Here is a 22,099-nt window from a genome sequence, read left to right as displayed (position 1 = left end):
AGGTGCAGAATCTGGGTATCCGTATTTGTAGACGTCTTGCTATCCAGTGACTTTATCAGTACAAGGACATAATGTGAAGATTATATGCAAGAGGCGAGGTAATCAGTCCCTCAGTCTTGGAGTTGGTGGAGTGCACCGAACGGTGCTTTTAACATCTTTGTCACTGCGTTTTCGATAGGCAACTGTGCCCTTGTGTACCTGTTTCCCGCTTCTCCAGCAGCGTGTCCCTAACCTCCCAAACAATTCGTCTCACTATTTTGTGCGTCGTTATGTTAACTTCGTCCCTCTGTTGTGTGTTCTCTTGGCTCTAGGACTAGTTTCATTGCAAACCTTTGCACTTTTTCTAGCTTCATGATATTCTTGATCAGGTGTGGGCTCCATGCTGGTGCTACATACTCAGAGATGGGTATAGTTGTCTCTTTCATAGTGTTCGAATGCCCCATTGCTTAGTTACCTGACAGTTAATATTAGATTTGGGGATAAGTTCGTATTTTGGAGGTTGGTGTGTATAGTGATGGAGTGGAGGTGAAGTGTTGTGTACGTATCACCATCACTGATGCTGGTGGTTTGAGGCTGAGGCCAGCCCTGATTCTTCTTGTTGGTCTGTGAAGGTGATGCCAGCCCTGATTGTTGTTGATGATCTGTAAGGCTGAAGCCAGACCTTACAAACCATAAACAGTTATTTGATTAGTGTTTAGGCAAAATTTATTAAACATTGGATTGTAATAGTTGCGAGGTGATTGTTGGGAGGGGGAGGGTAGTTGCGAGGTGATTGTTGGGAGGGGGAGGGTAGTTGCGAGGTGATTGTTGGGAGGGGGAGGGTAGTTGCGAGGTGATTGTTGGGAGGGGGAGTAGTTGCGAGGTGATTGTTGGGAGAGGGAGGGTAGTTGCGAGGTGATTGTTGGGAAGGGGAGGGTAGTGGCTTGGTGATGGGAGGCGGAGGGTAGTCGGTGGGTGATGGGAGGGTAGAGGCGGGGGTGATTGTTGGAAGGGAGAAGGTAGTTGGAGTGGCAGGGTGGGTGGTTGAGGGTTGTATAGTGGTGGGGGAGTGAACATAAAGGGTGTGAGGCAAGAACTAGTCTCATGAGTAAGGTGGTAGACTCATGTATTTTTATGCCAAATTCAGGTGTTTTCTGCTGGTTTAAAAGATATTTAACATTATGTATTGATAATGAGTAATTACTACATGTCTTTACTTTCCTTCCCACACAGAAGATTATGTGGTATAGTGATATGTGAAGTGAAAAGTGGAAGTGAGAAAATAGTGATTTGTGGTAGTGGTGGAGGCTTGGTGTGTGTGCAGGTGGTAAGGTGGTGTTAGTGGGCCTCTGGCAGGCCCCTGGCAACAAGAACAGTGCCTACTACCACACCTCACCCACAAGCCTCATCTTCGTCAAGTGCTACACGACGGGGTCTTACGTTAAGTGCAGTAATCAAGTGTTGTGAGTGGCGCCACCACTTATGTGAAGGACTTGAGAGCAAGTCCTGTACCAGTGCTGCTCTTGTAGTGGTACAGGCACCTGATCACCATTGTAGTGCCACAGTGGGTCGGGGGGATGAAGAAGAGCAAGTTGCTGAGTCGGTTGCTGAGGGGCGGCTCTGGGGGCAGCACCAAGCAGCCAGCTCCCAACGCTCCTGAGCTGGGTGAAGCTGCTGTCGCTCCCAACCCCGTGGTAGCCGCCCGCACCACCAGTGGCCGCCGCAGGGAGACCGTAGCCGTCAGCACACCCTCCACTGGTGGTGCCTCTCCTCGGGAGATATTCCACCAACAGCAACAGCAACAACAGTCTGGAGGGGCGCCACAGAAGGCAGGTGTGGAGAGGTCTTCCTCCTGGAAGTACACACATGACCACACACCAGACTCATTCAGCATCAACAGCTCTCCATCTATTCTGGATGGTCGTGGCGGAGCTGGCCTGCAGGGACGGGCAGAAGAGACGCAGACTATCGAGAAGAGTCAAAGCTGGAGCGGCGATAGGCTTCTTGACTGTGCCACTGACTCAGGCTCCAGCCGGGGAGGTACCAACAACAGCAGTCGTGCAGGGAGTGGTAGCCGAGCGGGCAGCCGTACAGGCACCAGCAGCCGGTCCTCTCGCGAGCGTGGCCAGGCCAGTGGCCCTGCCAGCCTGCCTGCTAGCAGCCGTGCAGGTAGCCGGGCAGGCAGCCGTGCAGGCAGCGACCGAGGCGACTCTACTCCCAGTAGTGTTTATGATCATCCTGTTGACCACTCACCACGACTCTCCACTCAGACTGACGCCGACGGCTACGAGAACGTTGAGTTGCCATCACCGCAGCGGGACAGCGGCGACAACAGCAGCAGCGAGCAAGGCAGCTCCAGTCGTCAGCACGGCTCGCGGCTTAGCGTGAAGAGCAGCGGACGAAAGTCGCGGAGACCCAGTCCGCGACGCCAGGGAATCCTCAGTAAAGCCTCTCAAGAGTCCACTGAAAGTCGTGAGGGTAGTCGCACTGCTCGGGGTAGTGTGCGAGGTACTGTACCCAGCATCTCTCTCAGTACCTCCAGTCCTGTCCCGCCTCCTAAAGCCTCGGTCAACCGGTCACCTTCGCGAAAATCCCGTCGTTCTCCAAACAGGTCTCCCAGCCGACCTCCGAGCCGCTCTCCCAGTCGATCAGATAGCCGGAGGAGAGACAGCCGGAGGAACAGCCGATCTCCCAACAGGGGCCCCGATGGGTCACCGGCTCGGGCACCAAGTAGGTCACCGGTAAGGATGCCCAGTAGACAGTCTCCCGGTGACCCTTGGACCCGCATGGTACCTCAAGACCAAACTCAGGCACGTTACAACGGCGAGCCGCAACAGCCTGGTGGACCCAGGAGCATGTCTTACGAAGAAGGGAGAGTGTCTGGAGCGAGGAGCCCGCAGCCGCCTCTCTGGAAGGCTCGCTCGTGGCAGCAATACAGTGTTGGCCACAGCACACCACAGAGTGAACGCGCCCGACAGCTGGCCAAGAGTCGCTCGTGGCAACAGCAGCAGTCAACCATCCTCACCCACTCGGCCGACGCTGGCATGGGACGCCCACGACAACATCACATCACCCGGCAGGAAGCTGTGCAGGCACATCCAACTGCCCCCATGGGTAAGAGTCGCTCGTGGCAGCAGAGTCACGAGGCTGACCCTGTGCCTGGTCCCCTCCCACGCACCTACACAGTTTCCGAACGGCGGGGTCGGCGTTCCTCCATACGTCTGGCACCTCCCTCACCTCCACGCCCCAGCCCGCCTTCCTACTCACAATCCCCAGCCAGATCCCCGTTAGCTGCCCTGCCACCCCAGTCTCACCCTTCACCCAACACACACACGCCCATACACGACACGCAAGGTCACCTCCAACATCGTCACCAACCACCAATGCGCACTCAGACCAGTGTGGGAAGTTATAATACTCCAGGCACAATGACGCCTCATGTAACAGATTATGTGGAGTTGCGAAACTACGAGGCCATGGAGCGCCAGCAGCAGCAGCAGCAGGAGTATGTGGACCTGCGGCAGTACCGAGCAGACCAGCTTCGCTCAGACCAGCTTCGCTCAGACCAGCTCCGCACCGACCAGCTCCGCTCAGAACAGCTCCGTAACACCCGCGACCCTGTCTGGCGAGAGCGATATCATACTCCCTCAACATTTTCTCAGCTCAAGCAGCTGCAGCAGCAACAGCTGCAACAACAACAGCTGCAGCAACAGCAGTTACAACAGCATTTGCATCAACAACAGTTGCAGCAGCAACATCTGCAGCAACATCAGTTGCAGCAACAACAGTTGCAACAACAGCAGTTGCAGCAACACTATCAGAAACAGCAGTTGCAACAGCAACAGGCTCAGCAGTTCATGCGGCAGAAGCAACAACAAAGGCCGCTCCAACATCAAAAGTCAATAATGCAACAGACTGGCTACAATTCTAGTCAGTTTGGGTCTCCTTCGCAATTGGACGGAGAATACGCCTCGCTTCAAGAGGTTCGTGATGCCATGATGAGAAACAGTTCCACTCGCGAGGCTAAGATGAGGGAAGGCTCGGTGCGGGAAGCTTCCATAAGAGACGGTACTGTACGCTACCGCTTGTCCACGGCGGCGCAAGCTAGCAAACAACAGCCTCAGAACCACAGTTCTCACGCGGGACCTGTAAAGTCCTCCTCGCTCATGACTTCCCAAGAGTTGCTGAACACGCTCAAGAGGCAACTGGCACTCTCTTCGCCCACCCGCACTACCCGCAGCAAGAGCCTGGAGGCTGGGCGGGCGGCGGCGGCCCTCAGTGCCGAGAGTGGGCGTGATGCGGTTGGAGGGAGGGAGGTGACTGACGAGGGAATCGTCGACCGCCTTTCACCTGCCCTCCTGGCCCTGGTGGCGGAAAAACGGGCGCGCCTCAAACGGTCTACAGGCGCCTTCTCAGGTAGCGGCGGGGGACGCGTGGCAGTGTTGCGGCAGGTCACCGCGCCACCAGCGAGATGTACAGTAGACACCCTTCACAACGCCGCCGCCGGACACCTGCTGCCCTCACCCACACACTGCCTCACTCGTCTGCATGTACACTGCTACACCAGCAACCTTACACGCCACACTCGCTACACGCCACACACACTACCCGTCTCACTAAACGCCATACTCACTACACGTCACACACTACACGCCATGATCACATTACACGCCACACACTACACGTCACACTCACACCTGCTGTCCTCACACTGCTTGCATGTACACTATCACTCCAGCAACCTCACACACTGCACAACCACACTCAACAAAATCAACCAACCTTCATCTTTTATATTCACTAGTTATCCCACACTGAAGTAGTCTTAGATTTGTAATTAGTTCCCCCCCCCGTCCCCCACCAAGACAAATATAACTGTTTCCTGATTGGCTCTCTTTGTTTATGATCTTTTTTTTATGTAACTTAGTTTGGCAGTATATTAGTAATAATGTATCTTATCAGTAAAGTAAGACTTGTCAGTCATATTTAAAATATTAATGTTTACCCAATATTTTTACTGCCTTTCCTATCCCTCTCCACCATTATCCTTGTCCTCCATCACCCTTTTTCTATATCTTCCTTCTCCTCCATCATCCACGTATTGGCAGGACACCCACCACTGGCTTCCTTTAACCCCATCTATATGTCCTCGTCCACATCCACACCTCATCCACCTCTACACGTCCTCGTTTACCTCCACGTTCTCATCCACTTCCACATGTCCCAAGCCTCACACCTGTCCTTAACCACGCCATGCTCCTTCATGTTCAAAGAAACATCCAAAACCACGCCCATGTAGTCCAGAGCCAAGCCCATGTAGTCCAAGCCACACTCACCTTTGTCCTCATCCTAAACGACAATCCCTGTCCTCTCGTGACGACCTCGCGCCTTTTGATCCCTTGTGAGCCACCTCGAGCATGCGCGGTGGCCCAGAAGGACAGGTGGAGCCTTATAAAGAGAGCTCCTTCAGGTGGAGTCTGCCCCACCCCTATCCCTCCAATAATAATAATCATAATAATAATAATAATAAAAATAATAAAAGTAGGCTCGGTGGATAGCCTTACGGGAAATCGAGGGCAGCAGGTCTCTCCAGCTGCGGTGTTTATTATCACATGTTTGTCTTTTGCCTATGTTGGTGTTTTATCATTCTTTCAGTGTCCTTTTTTTCGTCTTTTTGTTTTTGGCCCTCCCCCTCCTCCTCGAACTTCAAGTGGCGGAGAGACGATATTACTGTACATTTCTAGGTGTGGCTTGTGTAACCTGAGTGGTGACCGCGAGCCTGTGTTGCAGGAGCTGCTCTTTTCATCTTGTGTTGCAGGGGCGACTCTTTTCAACGCGTGTTGCAGGAGCTGCTCTTTTCAGCTTGTGTCGGAGGAGCTGTTCTCTTTGGCACGTGTTGTAAAAGCTGCCTCTTCAACTTGTGTTGCAGGAGCTGCTTTCTTCAGCCTGTGTTGCAGGAGCAGGTCTCTTCAGCCTGTGTTGCAGGAGCAGCTTTCTTCAGCTGGTGTTGCAGGAGCAGTCCTCTTCAGAAAGGTGTTGCAGGAAAAGCCCTCTTCAGCTGGAGTTGCAGGGGTAGATTTCTTCTGCACGTGTTGCGGAAGAAGGCTGCCCTTGATGTTGCAGGAGCAGCTCTCTCCAGCCGGTGTTGCAGGAGCAGCTCCCTCCAGCCAGTGTTGCAGGAGCAGCTCTCTCCAGCCAGTGTTGCAGGAGCAGCTCCCTCCAGCCAGTGTTGCAGGAGCAGCTCTCTCCAGCCAGTGTTGCAGGAGCAGCTCTCTCCAGCCAGTGTTGCAGGAGCAGCTCTCTCCAGCCAGTGTTGCAGGAGCAGCTCTCTCCAGCCAGTGTTGCAGGAGCAGCTCTCTCCAGCCAGTGTTGCAGGAGCAGCTCTCTCCAGCCAGTGTTGCAGGAGCAGCTCCCTCCAGCCAGTGTTGCAGGAGCAGCTCTCTCCAGCCAGTGTTGAAGGAGCAGCTCCCTCCAGCCAGTGTTGCAGGAGCAGCTCCCTCCAGCCAGTGTTGCAGGAGCAGCTCCCTCCAGGCAGTGTTGCAGGAGCAGTCCCTCCAGCCAGTGTTGCAGGAGCAGCTCCAGCCAGTGTTGCAGGAGCAGCTCCCTCAGCCAGTGTTGCAGGAGCAGCTCCCTCCAGCCAGTGTTGCAGGAGCAGCTCCCTCCAGCCAGTGTTGCAGGAGCAGTTCCCTCCAGCCAGTGTTGCAGGAGCAGTTCCCTCCAGCCAGTGTTGCAGGAGCAGTTCCCTCCAGCCAGTGTTGCAGGAGCAGTTCCCTCCAGCCAGTGTTGCAGGAGCAGCTCCCTCCAGCCAGTGTTCCTGGAGCAGCTCTCTCCAGCCAGTGTTGCAGGAGCAGTTCCCTCCAGCCAGTGTTGCAGGAGCAGCTCCCTCCAGCCAGTGTTGCTGGAGCTTGGGTTTAGACCGCTCGTTACTATCATGGTCCACACGCTCGAGGTCATCACCCGGCACTTAGCAGTGTTTATCATATATATTCATGTTGTGTATGCTATTCAAACCTGTATCAACCCTCTCCCTCCTTGCACTCATCCCGTAAATAACCCTTGCATATCTCTTCAGTTTTAACGGTTTTATGTATATATATAATGTGTGTGTGTGTGTGTATTTTTACCTTATGTGTTTTGGGTGTCTGAAACATTTAGACGAGTGATTATCGTAATGTTCAGTTATTTATTAATGTTTTTATTGTTATATTATTTCGTTTTCAATATTGTATATGCTAAAGTGTATTTACATTTGATGATACGTGTGTACAGATTTTATCAGCGTGTGGATAATCGTCGGAGTCTTCGAAGGTAAGTTTTTACCCTTGTGCAGAATTGCTATGTGATGTGTCAGTCAACTATGTGTGTCTATGTATATATTACTATAGATATTTTTTTTTATTTAACCGCCGTTGGTATTCCGTAGTGGCCTTGGTGTAAACCTGATGACACGGTTGACGTGTGACGTCTGTAGCAGCCTGGATGAAGGACTAATAGGTCACGTTTATTATAGGCTCCCGGTGAGGCTCTAGCTCTGCAACACTATGTATACTATATTGTTAACAATATGAGAAGCTAAACAGATGTGTGTTTTATGTGAATGAAAAGAATGTATGAACTTGCCTTAAATACATATTCAATTGACATTTGTTCTTACATGTGAATGGAAAGTATCGTATATAATATGTAGTGTTAGAGTAAGTAACAAAGCTGTTTGTCAAATATTCGCTTATGAATAAGGTCATAACAGAAAAATATTGAAAATTTATGTTATAAATGTACAAATTCTTGCTCGCTAGGCTGCGTTTGTTATATTTTTAAATTTCCGCCAGACTACCATGCAGTGTGTTCAGTTCTTCCATAGTTAACATGGACGAGAGTTAAGAGGCTAAGTTAGTTTAAACAAGATACTTCTTGGGACTTAGCTAGTAGTAATTTGGTGTGTAGAGTCGTATTTTCAGAAAGTCATTCAAACTCCACCGCCCATTTTATGACAGATTAATAACTACCACTAACGAGGCTGTCACACGCTAGTCCTTTTATCTGATCAGCTGACAGATAAGTAATTAAATATGTTATTGTTGTCAACCCGGTTGTTGGAGGCAGAGCTTATAGATTACTGTTCGGTTGCTCTTAGCACACATCCATTTAAATATAATTTAAGCGTGGAAAAACATTGAGAGGCGTAGCAGTGTAATGGGCGCTTCATCCTCTTCCTAGATGAAGTTGTTCTTCTGGCGAGAGTGAACGTCACGACATCTAGTCAGGCTGGAAATGCTCTCGTTAACTTGTCTTCAGTTTTTCCTGATTTGTCCTTAGCTTGGTAGGTTCTTTAGGAGTTTTATTAGGTTTGCACCATTTCTTAGTTTAAAAGCAGATATTAAATGAAGTTGAATATGCGAGGGGTTGGTGCAGGGAATGCATACGAAATGAGACGTGAGGCGGAGGCATTTATATGATAGTGTGAAGGTGTGTTTGACAAATTTCTCCAGCTTAACATACCCACACCCTCACTCTATCTCCAGACCCTCACTACCCCACCCTCAACATCCCTCCCTCAGTCCCAGAAAAACAACCCGCACCCTCTACACTAGCACTATCACCCAGCGTACTTGTTTCTTTTAATGTGCGATTGTTATTTGTGTACTCTAAGGTATGCATGATGATTGTTGTGGTTTGAGTGAGTGTATTATTTTTGCTCGTATGTATCCTCGCCAAGAGTTCTTTTACTGCACTCAAGACTTCACGACAATGCCGTGTTTGCATTTCTTGTATATATTTATTCTACTGCAATTGCCTGTATGAGTATTTGGGGATTGTGAGGTGCCTGTGCATGAGGAGGGGATTATTGGTGAGTCGTGCACGCTTCATTCATATTCAGTCGTAAGTGTTATCACCTGCGCAGCCTTACGGTGATCACTCCCCTATTTGCTGGATGTCAGGTGCACGGCTTAGACGTAGCACCTAGGTGTCAGATACCCAGTTCAAGCGTGTCATCTGGGTGTCAGGTGCACAGCCTAGACGTGGCACCTGAATGTCAGATGCCTAAGGCAGATGTTTATAAGAGGAGCTGGACCACTTTCTGCGTGAGTTCAAGGTCAGGCTCTGATATCTCTGTAGGTCTGCGGGCCACTAGAAGTCAGAGCGTGATTGACTTGCAGTCAGGCAGGTGTGTCCATTAAGTTGGCTGCAAGGGTAGAAGAATGGTTTAACCTGGTCACAGGTTAAACCATGGCATGTGGTTGTGCTGCTGCGGCAGACCAAGGTGCTCGTGGGTCCTGCACAGCCTGTCTTACCACTGTGGCTTCACGACACAGCTCGCTGCCATACCTTCCACCGCTCTCAGGTACAGTCACACCATCCAGTACTGTGCATGTTTTTATATCTTAATCTGTCCTCTGTTTGGAACTTCCGAGTTATCGTGAGTACAATTACAACCATATACAAATATGATTGATATTATATGAGATAAAGAATATATCAGCACCTGTCCTTCAAGGGAAGGGGGGAAAGGGGAGGGGAGAAAGTGCTCTGTTGCTAGCCTAGTAAAGTGCTCTGTTGCTAGCCTAGTAAAGTGCTCTGTTGCTAGCCTAGTAAAGTGCTCTGTTGCTAGCCTAGTAAAGTGCTCTACATCAAATAAATTCAGTTGCTCTTCCTTCGTCTTCCCTCAAGGAAGGTTCCTTGACGCTGGTGAGGGGCTCTTGATTCAGCGAATTGAATCTGTGCTCCAGTTCCCTGAATTGAGCCTGAATGCCTTCCATCCTGCCCCTCCACAGGCGCTGTATAATCCTTACGGGCTTAACGCTTCCTCATGATTATAATAATCTTCCTCTAATCAAACCAGATTATCTGTCATTTCCCGGGTGTTGTATGACCCTTAAGGGTTTAGCGTTTCCCAATGAATATAATAAGCTAGCTAGTGTGTGCCACTTCACAACACACACACATACCTAACAGGGAGGCAACAGCGAGTCATGGTCCGTGATGAGGTATCACAGTCGGCGCCAGTGACGAGCGGGGTCCCACAGGGGTCAGTCCTGGGACCAGTGCTATTCTTGGTATATGTGAACGACATGACGGAAGGGATAGACTCACAAGTGTCCCTGTTTGCAGATGACGTGAAGTTAATGAGGAGAATTAAATCAGACGCGGACCAGACAGGTCTACAAAGAGACCTGGACAGGCTGGATGTGTGGTCCAGAAACTGGCTCCTAGAATTTAACCCCGCCAAATGCAAAGTCATGAAGATCGGAGGAGGGCAAAGAAGACTGCAGACAGAGTATAGGCTAAGTGGCCAAAGGCTGCAAACCTCACTCAAGGAGAAAGACCTTGGAGTGAGTATAATACCCAGTACATCGCCAGAAGCACACATTAACCAGATAACTGCTGCGACATATGGGCGCTTGGCAAACCTGAGAATAGCGTTCCGGTACCTCAGTAAGGAATCGTTCAAGACTTTATACACTGTGTACGTCAGGCCCATACTGGAGTACGCAGCACCAGTTTGGAACCCACACCTGGTCAAACACGTCAAGAAATTAGAGAAAGCGCAAAGGTTTGCAACAAAGCTAGTTTCAGAGCTAAAGGGAATGTCCTATGAAGAAAGGTTAAGGGAAATCGGTCTGACAACACTGGAGGATAGGAGGGTCAGGGGAGACATGATAACGACATACAAAATACTGCGTGGAATAGACAAGGTGGACAGAGACAGAATGTTCCAGAGATGGGACACAGAAACAAGGGGTCACAATTGGAAGCTGAAGACTCTGATGAGTCAAAGGGATGTTAGGAAGTATTTCTTCAGTCATAGAGTAGTTAGGAAGTGGAATAGTCTGGCAAGCGATGTAGTGGAGGCAGGAACTATACATAGTTTTAAGACGAGGTACGATAAAGCTCATGGAGCAGGGGAAGAGAGGACCTAGTAGCGGTCGGTGAAGAGGCGGGGCCAGGAGCTGAGTCTCGACCCCAGCAACTACAATTAGGTGAGTACACACATACACACACACACACACACACACACACACACACACACACACACACACACACACACACACACACACACACACACACACACACACACACACTACAACAATTATTTTAGAGTAAAAGGACGCAAGTGTAACTAATTTGACATTTTATTGTGGCAACGTTTCGCTCTCCAGGAGCTTCGTCGAGCCGTTACAAACATTACATGGACACAGAGGGTATATATAGGCTATGTATTGTTTGCAACAACTTGATAAGGCTCCTGGAGAGCGAAACGTTGCAACAATAAAATATCATATTGCGCTTGTGTCCTCTTACTTAACGTATTGTGGGTAATTCTAGCAATATTAATACAACATTTATTTTGAGTGACATACACTCTCAGTGAAGTTAATTAGCTAACACTGTATTATATAAAGTCAGTTGTTCACCCTGACACAGTCATTCTTCACATGTCCACCCTGACACAGTCATTCTTCACATGTTCACCCTGACACAGTCATTCTTCACATGTTCACCCTGACACAGTCATTCTTCACATGTTCACCCTGACACAGTCATTCTTCACATGTTCACCCTGACACAGTCATTCTTCACATGTTCACCCTGACACAGTCATTCTTCACATGTTCACCCTGACACAGTCATTCTTCACATGTTCACCCTGACACAGTCATTCTTCACATGTTCACCCTGACACAGTCATTCTTCACATGTTCACCCTGACACAGTCATTCTTCACATGTTCACCCTGACACAGTCATTCTTCACATGTTCACCCTGACACAGTCATTCTTCACATGTTCACCCTGACACAATCATTCTTCACATGTTCACCCTGACACAGTCATTCTTCACATGTTCACCCTGACACAGTCATTCTTCACATGTTCACCCTGACAGTCATTCTTCACATGTTCACCCTGACACAGTCATTCTTCACATGTTCACCCTGACACAGTCATTCTTCACATGTTCACCCTGACACAGTCATTCTTCACAACCTTCACGGAAACCTTTCTTAACCACCATTATTGACTGCCTTCATTTTCCACAATATGTACTTAAGTCATTTTGTTTTCATGTGTTGTTTGTTACCATGACTTAATTACATGTAAACAGAAGAATATACTGAGATTCGAACCGTGGTACTAGCAGTAGCAGGCCCAGCGATGCACAGTTTTACCAATTATGAGATAGACTTAACACCAAGAAATGTAAGATTGTAAAAAATGCTTGACTGTTTTGAAGGTAAAAAGAGGCTCCCTGAGTGGAATAATTTATAAGTGTGCATCAAGTAAAACAATGGTAGTAAATATTCCGAGTGTTGGTGGGTCTACTTGAGGCGATCTTAGTGAAGTAGTCGGTAGTGTGTGAGATTGTTGACAGTGACCTTAGACATTATCAGTAGTGTGTGTGAGATTGTTGACAGTGACCTTAGACATTATCAGTAGTGTGTGTGAGATTGTTGACAGTGACCTTAGACATTATCAGTAGTGTGTGTGAGATTGTTGACAGTGACCTTAGACATTATCAGTAGTGTGTGTGAGATTGTTGACAGTGACCTTAGACATTATCAGTAGTGTGTGTGAGATTGTTGACAGTGACCTTAGACATTATCAGTAGTGTGTGTGAGATTGTTGACAGTGACCTTAGACATTATCAGTAGTGTGTGTGAGATTGTTGACAGTGACCTTAGACATTATCAGTAGTGTGTGTGAGATTGTTGACAGTGACCTTAGACATTATCAGTAGTGTGTGTGAGATTGTTGACAGTGACCTTAGACATTATCAGTAGTGTGTGTGAGATTGTTGACAGTGACCTTAGACATTATCAGTAGTGTGTGTGAGATTGTTGACAGTGACGTTAGACATTATCAGTAGTGTGTGTGAGATTGTTGACAGTGACCTTAGACATTATCAGTAGTGTGTGTGAGATTGTTGACAGTGACCTTAGACATTATCAGTAGTGTGTGTGAGATTGTTGACAGTGACCTTAGACATTATCAGTAGTGTGTGTGAGATTGTTGACAGTGACCTTAGACATTATCAGTAGTGTGTGTGAGATTGTTGACAGTGACCTTAGACATTATCAGTAGTGTGTGTGAGATTGTTGACAGTGACCTTAGACATTATCAGTAGTGTGTGTGAGATTGTTGACAGTGACCTTAGACATTATCAGTAGTGTGTGTGAGATTGTTGACAGTGACCTTAGAAGTTTTCAGTATCTACTATTATCGTCATTGTCTCTTCCTTCTTCATTAAGTGTACAAGAGTCTATCTACTTGTCGTTGGCAATCCCGCGTTGTGATTCATCTTACCCAGAAACACTACCTAGTTTATCTCTCAGCCTCTCCACCTCGCTCTCCTAACATGCTTATCTCTTCTAATTACTTGGCCCCTCTTCTCTTCCCTTTCCCTGGATCAGTTTTTCCCCCTCATACATTTTAGTATTCTCCCTCCTTGTAAGACTTCAATTAAGGTAACCAGTAGCTGCCATCATTCCAGCCCGGCTTCTCAACATTCCTGATACTCAGCTTTTAACGTTGCCCTCCCGTCTTCATCCAGTTATCACTCTTATCTCTCCTGCTGCTTTATCTTCCTTCCTCTCTTCTCCACTCGTGTTGCTCTCTATATTATTGCGTGCGTGTGTGTGTGTGTGTACAGGTATAATCTAGTTGCTGTTGCAACAACCAGTTCACGCTTGGTACTTTCTCGAATATTATGGACCGGCTTTTCTATTTTTGTGAAGGCTTACTCAGCCCTGTAACAACTTCAGACAGTATTACCAAGGCTGGCTCCTCCTCAGGAAAATTAATGAATAGAAAAAGAAAACAGACAAACATAAACACTTTATTATATAAAAAATATAAAACTTAAATATGAAATATTAATCCTACATTAAAGAAAATGGAAAATGAAAAATATAAATGATTACTGAATTCAACGCTAATATATATATATATATATATATATATATATATATATATATATATATATATATATATATATATATATATAATATATATAAAGCTTGGGTGTCAGGTGTTGGTGACACTGCGTGTTGTTGAAATCGTAGCCGTTGCTGATGATGGGGGGGGGGGTCGCAGGTGTGGGCGACAACCCACCGGCTCGTTCTTCACAGATTTTATAGCCGTCAATAATCCGTCCAGCTGACAGGAAAGCAGGTTCTTTACCACTGCAATGATGAGGGGTTATATCCGCTAATTGCATACACAAACGGTAAGTGGATCAAAAATTTGGGACGTCTCAGAACGTTAGTCCGTCTCCTTCAATTCTACTCGTTGATTAGCAGGTGACCCTCTCTGTCATTCCAAGCTGTAAAGAGAGACAGATTACCCACTGCTTAAGAAATCACTCTCCATGATAAGTACAATACCTAAAAGATGTGGTGATTATTAAAACATTTAACCTATCAAGACTGAAAGGACTAAGTTAATTATTGGTCAAAAGTGAAGCTTTCAACCAATAAGTCCACTAAAATATGATCAGGCATGTACTTACAGTAGTGCTGGGAGCTGCGAGTCGAGTGATTTACTGTTTGACCGGAGCCCCACACGTCACCTTTCGGGGGGGGGGGAAGAAGGAGGGGAAGGGATAGCGGGAGCTAGACTGACCCTACCTTAACAAGTAGCCGGCAATGAAACTATTGTTACTATATACTCCCTCTCTACTCCTATCTATTGAACTTTTCCCTCACAGTTTTCTGGTTCATGGTGTTTCTGTCTGTCTGTCTCTCTCTCTCTCTCTCTCTCTCTCTCTCTCTCTCTCTCTCTCTCTCTCTCTCTCTCTCTCTCTCTCTCTCTCTCTGCCTCTTAGACAGGCTGTCCTTATCAACATTGTTGCTTTCACGGAATAATTTTTTATGTCAGCTTGTCGCCTCAAACCATTGCGCTCTAATGTAGGTATGTATGTATGTATATATGCATGTATGTATGTGTAATTGTGTTAAGTATATATTTGAGTGAAGGATGGGTCGTCTTCCATGCAGTAACCCAAACTGTGACCACCCAACCATGTTGTTTTGCAACATAGACGGGAAAGGTGTCTTAATGTATGCGTTGAACGTACTCTTTAAGACCAAGTAAGTCTGTTACAACTTATTATAATGAAAAATGGGGGAAGAAGTGGAGAATATAGCCAGTGGGAGGAAGGGGTTCCATACGTGGTCCGTCTCTTCAATCTTCCATACAAAGACTTCTTTGTCTTTGTTTGGTATACACTGGACAACTCTTGCAGGACGTACCTGATCAACCAGACTGTTACGACTGTGAGTGTGCGAGTTGCGGGCACCAGCCTTCCCTCAAGCCAGCCTGCAGGTTAAAGAGAAAATGTAACTACCATCACATCTCTGCCAGCCTCCTCCATCACCTTCCCTGTCATTCTCCACAACGCTACCATCTTCAACCATCCTCCGCAGTAACACCAGACTCCTTGTATTATAGCACTGAAATATGTATCATATTAAGCTATGTTTACTGAAATGTAACATGTCGTCCTCTCCATTTCTCTCCCTTCATCTCTTGTACGTCGTGAATCTGAGGGATAGAAAGTTAAGGGTAAGTTCGAGAGAGGAAGGTGGTGTGACTGGTGAGTGGAGCACTGTCCTGGGTGGTGTGAGTGGAGGACTGTCCTGGGTGGTGTGAGTGGAGCACTGTCCTGGGTGGTGTGAGTGGAGGACTGTCCTGGGTGGTGTGAGTGGAGCACTGTCCTGGGTGGTGTGAGTGGAGCACTGTCCTGGGTGGTGTGAGTGGAGGACTGTCCTGGGTGGTGTGAGTGGAGCACTGTCCTGGGTGGTGTGAGTGGAGGACTGTCCTGGGTGGTGTGAGTGGAGCACTGTCCTGGGTGGTGTGAGTGGAGGACTGTCCTGGGTGGTGTGAGTGGAGCACTGTCCTGGGTGGTGAGTGGAGCACTACCCTGGGTGGTGTGAGTGGAGCACTGTCCTGGGTGGTGTGAGTGGAGCACTGTCCTGGGTGGTGTGAGTGGAGGACTGTCCTGGGTGGTGTGAGTGGAGCACTGTCCTGGGTGGTGTGAGTGGAGGACTGTCCTGGGTGGTGTGAGTGGAGCACTGTCCTGGGTGGTGTGAGTGGAGGACTGTCCTGGGTGGTGTGAGTGGAGCACTGTCCTGGGTGGTGAGTGGAGCACTACCCTGGGTGGTGTGAGTGGAGCACTGTCCTGGGTGGTGTGAGTGGAGCACTGTCCTGGGTGGTGTGAGTGGAGCACTGTCCTGGGTGGTGTGAGTGGAGCACTGTCCTGGGTGGTGTGAGTGGAGCACTGTCCTGGGTGGTGTGAGTGGAGCACTGTCCTGAGTGGTGTGAGTGGAGCACTGCCCTGGGTGGTGTGAGTGGAGCACTGTCCTGGGTGGTGTGAGTGGAGCACTGTCCTGGGTGGTGTGAGTGGAGCACTGTCCTGGGTGGTGTGAGTGGAGCACTGTCCTGGGTGGTGTGAGTGGAGCACTGTCCTGGGTGGTGTGAGTGGAGCACTGTCCTGGGTGGTGTGAGTGGAGCACTGTCCTGGGTGGTGTGAGTGGAGCACTGTCCTGGGTGGTGTGAGTGGAGCACTGTCCTGGGTGGTGTGAGTGGAGCACTGTCCTGGGTGGTGTGAGTGGAGCACTGCCCTGGGTTGTGTGAGTGGAGCACTGTCCTGAGTGGTGTGAGTGGAGCACTGTCCTGGGTGGTGTGAGTGGAGCACTGTCCTGGGTGGTGTGAGTGAAGCACTGTCCTGGGTGGTGTGAGTGGAGCACTGTCCTGGGTGGTGTGAGTGGAGCACTGTCCTGGGTGGTGTGAGTGGAGCACTGTCCTGGGTGGTGTGAGTGGAGCACTGTCCTGGGTGGTGTGAGTGGAGCACTGTCCTGGGTGGTGTGAGTGGAGCACTGTCCTGGGTGGTGTGAGTGGAGCACTGCCCTGGGTGGTGTGAGTGGAGCACTGTCCTGGGTGGTGTGAGTGAAGCACTGTCCTGGGTGGTGTGAGTGGAGCACTGTCCTGGGTGGTGTGAGTGAAGCACTGTCCTGGGTGGTGTGAGTGGAGCACTGTCCTGGGTGGTGTGAGTGGAGCACTGTCCTGGGTGGTGTGAGTGGAGGACTGTCCTGGGTGGTGTGAGTGGAGCACTGCCCTGGGTGGTGTGAGTGGAGCACTGTCCTGGGTGGTGTGAGTGGAGCACTGTCCTGGGTGGTGTGAGTGAAGCACTGTCCTGGGTGGTGTGAGTGGAGCACTGTCCTGGGTGGTGTGAGTGAAGCACTGTCCTGGGTGGTGTGAGTGGAGCACTGTCCTGGGTGGTGTGAGTGGAGCACTGTCCTGGGTGGTGTGAGTGGAGCACTGTCCTGGGTGGTGTGAGTGGAGCACTGTCCTGGGTGGTGTGAGTGGAGCACTGTCCTGGGTGGTGTGAGTGGAGCACTGTCCTGGGTGGTGTGAGTGGAGCACTGTCCTGGGTGGTGTGAGTGGAGCACTGTCCTGGGTGGTGTGAGTGGAGGACTGTCCTGGGTGGTGTGAGTGGAGCACTGTCCTGGGTGGTGTGAGTGGAGGACTGTCCTGGGTGGTGTGAGTGGAGCACTGTCCTGGGTGGTGTGAGTGAAGCACTGTCCTGGGTGGTGTGAGTGGAGCACTGTCCTGGGTGGTGTGAGTGGAGCACTATCCTGGGTGGTGAGTGGAGCACTACCCTGGGTGGTGTGAGTGGAGCACTACCCTGGGTGGTGAGTGGAGCACTACCCTGGGTGGTGTGAGTGGAGCACTACCCTGGGTGGGGTGAGTGGAGCACTATTCTGGGCGGTGTGAGTGGAGCACTATCCTGGGTGGTGTAAGTGGAGCACTATCCCTTGGGTGGTGTGAGTGGAGCACTACCCTGGGCGGTGTGAGTGGAGCCCTACCCTGGGCGGTGTGAGTGGAGCCTTACCCTGGGCGGTGTGAGTGGAGCACTACCCTGGGCGGTGTGAGTGGAGCACTACCCTGGGCGGTGTGAGTGGAGCACTACCCTGGGCGGTGTTAGTGGAGCACTACCCTGGGCGGTGTGAGTGGAGCACTACCCTGGGTGGTGTGGAGGAACAGTAATAAGTGGGTGTGATGGTAGTGGTGGATGTAGTAAGCCACTTGGAGGGCTCCAGCTCCACGGACAACAGCGGCTACCTTTTACATGATCACTGGGGTTGATGGGATAAGGGACAGCAAGAGACGGCATATATATTGTGCACGCTCACCCCTTTGTGCTCGCCTCTGTGTGCTTGCTAGAGTCTAGTCTCAGCCTCTGGCCCCTCTTTAAATTGGCTCTTACTCCACTTTTAGCTCATATAACATAAGAAACAAGGAACACTGCAGCAGACCTACTGACCTATGTGAGGCAGGCCCAAGTCACCTCCCGGCTTAAACCAATGACCCACCTAGTCAGGTCAGATCACATTCAGTTATGGAAGGGACACACACACACACACACCACCTTGTCTGACACTTTCGCCTATCATTAAAGTTGTTGTCATCTGCGGCAGTGGTTTTCACAGTATTACAACATGTGTGAGTATTGATGGAGATACTTCATCAGATGTTGATACCTTTGATGTGTCGAGTTCCATCAGTAGTCTCCGCACTTCCTCATTAGTCGTTTCAATGATTGACAGCTCCACGTGCAGGCGCGCGTGCGAGCGCTCCCCCTCCTTCCTAGTGCTTTTAAGGAATAGTTGATGGGTGGAGTGATGAGTGAGTCTTGAGTGATGAGTGTGTCTGAGTGATGAGTGTGTCTTGAGTGATGAGTGTGTCTGTGTGATGAGTGTGTCTTGAGTGATGAGTGTGTCTGAGTGATGAGTGTGTCTTGAGTGATGAGTGTGTCTTGAGTGATGAGTGTGTCTGTGTGATGAGTGTGTCTTGAGTGATGAGTGTGTCTTGAGTGATGAGTGTGTCTGAGTGATGAGTGTCTGAGTGATGAATGTGTCTGAGTGATGAGTGTGTCTTGAGTGATGAGTGTGTCTGAGTGATGAGTGTGTCTTGAGTGATGAGTGTGTCTTGAGTGATGAGTGTGTCTTGAGTGATGAGTGTGTCTGAGTGATGAGTGTGTCTGAGTGATGAGTGTGTCTTGAGTGATGAGTGAGTCTTGAGTGATGAGTGTGTCTGAGTGATGAGTGTGTCTTGAGTGATGAATGTGTCTGAGTGATGAGTGTGTCTTGAGTGATGAGTGTGTCTTGAGTGATGAGTGTGTCTGAGTGATGAGTGTGTCTGAGTGATGAGAGTGTCTTGAGTGATGAGTGAGTCTTGAGTGATGAGTGTCTGAGTGATGAGTGTGTCTGAGTGATGAATGTGTCTTGAGTGATGAGTGTGTCTGAGTGATGAGTGTGTCTTGAGTGATGAGTGTGTCTTGAGTGATGAGTGAGTCTTGAGTGATGAGTGTCTGAGTGATGAGTGTGTCTTGAGTGATGAGTGTCTGAGTGATGAGTGTGTCTTGAGTGATGAGTGTGTCTTGAGTGATGAGTGTCTTGAGTGATGAGTGTGTCTTGAGTGATGAGTGTGTCTTGAGTGATGAGTGTGTCTGAGTGATGAGTGTGTCTGAGTGATGAGTGTGTCTTGAGTGATGAGTGAGTCTTGAGTGATGAGTGTCTGAGTGATGAGTGTGTCTGAGTGATGAATGTGTCTTGAGTGATGAGTGTGTCTGAGTGATGAGTGTGTCTTGAGTGATGAGTGTGTCTTGAGTGATGAGTGTGTCTTGAGTGATGAGTGTGTCTTGAGTGATGAGTGTGTCTGAGTGATGAGTGTCTTGAGTGATGAGTGTGTGTGATGAGTGTCTTGAGTGATGAGTGTGTCTTGAGTGATGAGTGTGTCTGAGTGATGAGTGTGTCTTGAGTGATGAGTGTGTCTTGAGTGATGAGTGTGAGTGATGAGTATATCTTGAGTGATGAGTGTGTCTGAGTGATGAGTGTGTCTGAGTGATGAGTGTTTGAGTGATGAGTGTTTCTGAGTGATGAGTGTGTCTGAGTGATGAGTGTTTCTGAGTGATGAGTGTGTCTGAGTGATGAGCGTGTCTGAGTGATGAGTGTGTCTGAGTGATGAGTGTTTCTGAGTGATGAGTGTCTGAGTGATGAGTGTGTCTGAGTGATGAGTGTGTCTGAGTGATGAGTGTGTCTGAGTGATGAGTGTGTCTGAGTGATGAGTGTTTCTGAGTGATGAGTGTGTCTGAGTGATGAGTGTTTCTGAGTGATGAGTGTGTCTGAGTGATGAGCGTGTCTGAGTGATGAGTGTGTCTGAGTGATGAGTGTTTCTGAGTGATGAGTGTGTCTGAGTGATGAGCGTGTCTGAGTGATGAGTGTGTCTGAGTGATGAGTGTTTCTGAGTGATGAGTGTCTGAGTGATGAGTGTGTCTGAGTGATGAGTGTGTCTGAGTGATGAGTGTGTCTGAGTGATGAGTGTGTCTGAGTGATGAGTGTTTCTGAGTGATGAGTGTGTCTGAGTGATGAGTGTGTCTGAGTGATGAGTGTGTCTGAGTGATGAGCGTGTCTGAGTGATGAGTGTGTCTGAGTGATGAGTGTGTCTGAGTGATGAGTGTGTCTGAGTGATGAGCGTGTCTGAGTGATGAGAGTGTCTGAGTGATGAGTGTGTCTGAGTGATGAGAGTGTCTGAGTGATGAGTGTGAGTGATGAGTGTGTCTGAGTGGTGCCTGCATGGTAGCTACTGAGATTGATGTAGAGTTGATACAGTGAGTAGTGAGGTTGTTTGAATGGTGAAGGAAACTGAGGTGTAGAGAGCAGTAGATTCAGTAGTGTACTAAAGTCAGTACAGTGTATGGTAGTAGTATTGTCAGTACAAGGTGTATGTAACAGTGTATGGTAGTATTGTCGGCACAAGGTGTAACAATGTATGGTACTAGTATTGTTTACAAGGTGTAAGTGTATGGTAGTATCATTGTCAGTGCAAGGTGTTAGTAACTGTATGGTACTAGTATTGTGTTTACATGGTGTGAGTAACAGTGTATGGTAGTATCATTGTCAAGTCACATTTGCAGTTACGTATTTCCTGTATGACTGATTTTGTTCAGAGAAGATAAGCCGAGCTTATGTGAGGTTGCTGAAGGATCTGCTACTGGGAGATGTGTGTTCCTTATAGTCTTCCCACCCTGCACATATCACATATGTAACATGTTCATGTGGTGTACGTATTACATGTGTATCATGTCCGTATCATGTACTTGGAACATTGTTCTCCTGCAAGACCCTTGTTGTCTGATGTTCTCACTTCTGCCTCCATCCATAACACACCAGATGTATTTCCTCTCTCTGCTCTTCCAAATATTTTCTATTTATTCCTGTCCTACCTGTTTTTCCTCTTCGCTCTCTTCTTGTGTCTCTGCTTCCCTTGCTTCTGCTCTTCTCTCTGCTTCCCTAGTTATCCTCTCCCATCTCTCTGCTTCCCTCTCTCCTCTCCCTCTTTCTGGATTCGCGTATTTTTTCTGCAGGTAGCAGGGTCTGGTGGTGTGACCCAACAGTGTGGCCGAGGCTGTGTTTCATGTCCACTCTGAGCCAGCGCCAATAGCTCAATCATGTCCCCAATGGCTAGTAAAAATAGCTCCATGGGGCAAACATCCACGAGAAAGATGATGTTGGGAAAAGACAGAGCAGATAAATGTCCCCCTTTCTCTCTCTCTCTCTCTCTCTCTCTCTCTCTCTCTCTCTCTCTCTGTGGTTACGTGCAAGGGAGGAAACTGGAGGAGGTCGTAAAGGAAACATGGCCTTCATAACAATGATGTTTGCTAGATAATGTCATCACAGAACCAGTAAGGCGTTCGTAAATGAGCAGTAGCGGTGGTCCTAACCTTCAAGCTATCATATTTATCGGAGCGTAGAGCTCCCAGGCCATTTTCCACAAGCTAGGCTGCAGTTGCACTCTAAAATGGTTGTACCTCGCTGGAGTAAGTAGCGAGCATAGGGCGTGTGACTTACGACTTACTCTACGCTAGCCTCAAGAGCATCTTCATGTATGTACAAAAGTATGCACTTAACATCCTCAGCGCCTGTAAGAATTTCTAGCTTAAGTCTTCCAATGTCAAGAAACATCTGTACATACTTCTTGAGTCAGGTCACAAGAACATCAACTGTGTTGGCAGCAGTGAGTTTAATATCAGAATAAATGTCTGAATTCTATACTTAGCG

The 22,099-nt window shown here is 48.7% G+C and overlaps 1 protein-coding gene across 8 annotated transcripts in view; it reads left to right on the top strand.

The window, feature by feature from the left end:
• Dlg5 (Discs large 5) overlaps window positions 1–22,099 on the top strand; it is a gene marked incomplete at its 3' end in the record, with an annotated part of 661,675 nt that overhangs the window by 307,076 nt on the left and 332,500 nt on the right. For 2 of the 8 annotated variants that reach the window (XM_070101573.1, XM_070101574.1), the window contains 1 exon segment: window positions 1,203–4,452. In XM_070101573.1, the coding sequence (XP_069957674.1) occupies window positions 1,557–4,452 (2,896 nt within the window). 8 annotated transcript variants of the gene reach the window in all.

This window comes from Cherax quadricarinatus, chromosome 78 (genome assembly GCF_038502225.1).
Source record: "Cherax quadricarinatus isolate ZL_2023a chromosome 78, ASM3850222v1, whole genome shotgun sequence".
Lineage (NCBI taxonomy): Eukaryota > Metazoa > Arthropoda > Malacostraca > Decapoda > Parastacidae > Cherax > Cherax quadricarinatus.
This window is presented reverse-complemented; position numbering and strand designations above follow the sequence as displayed.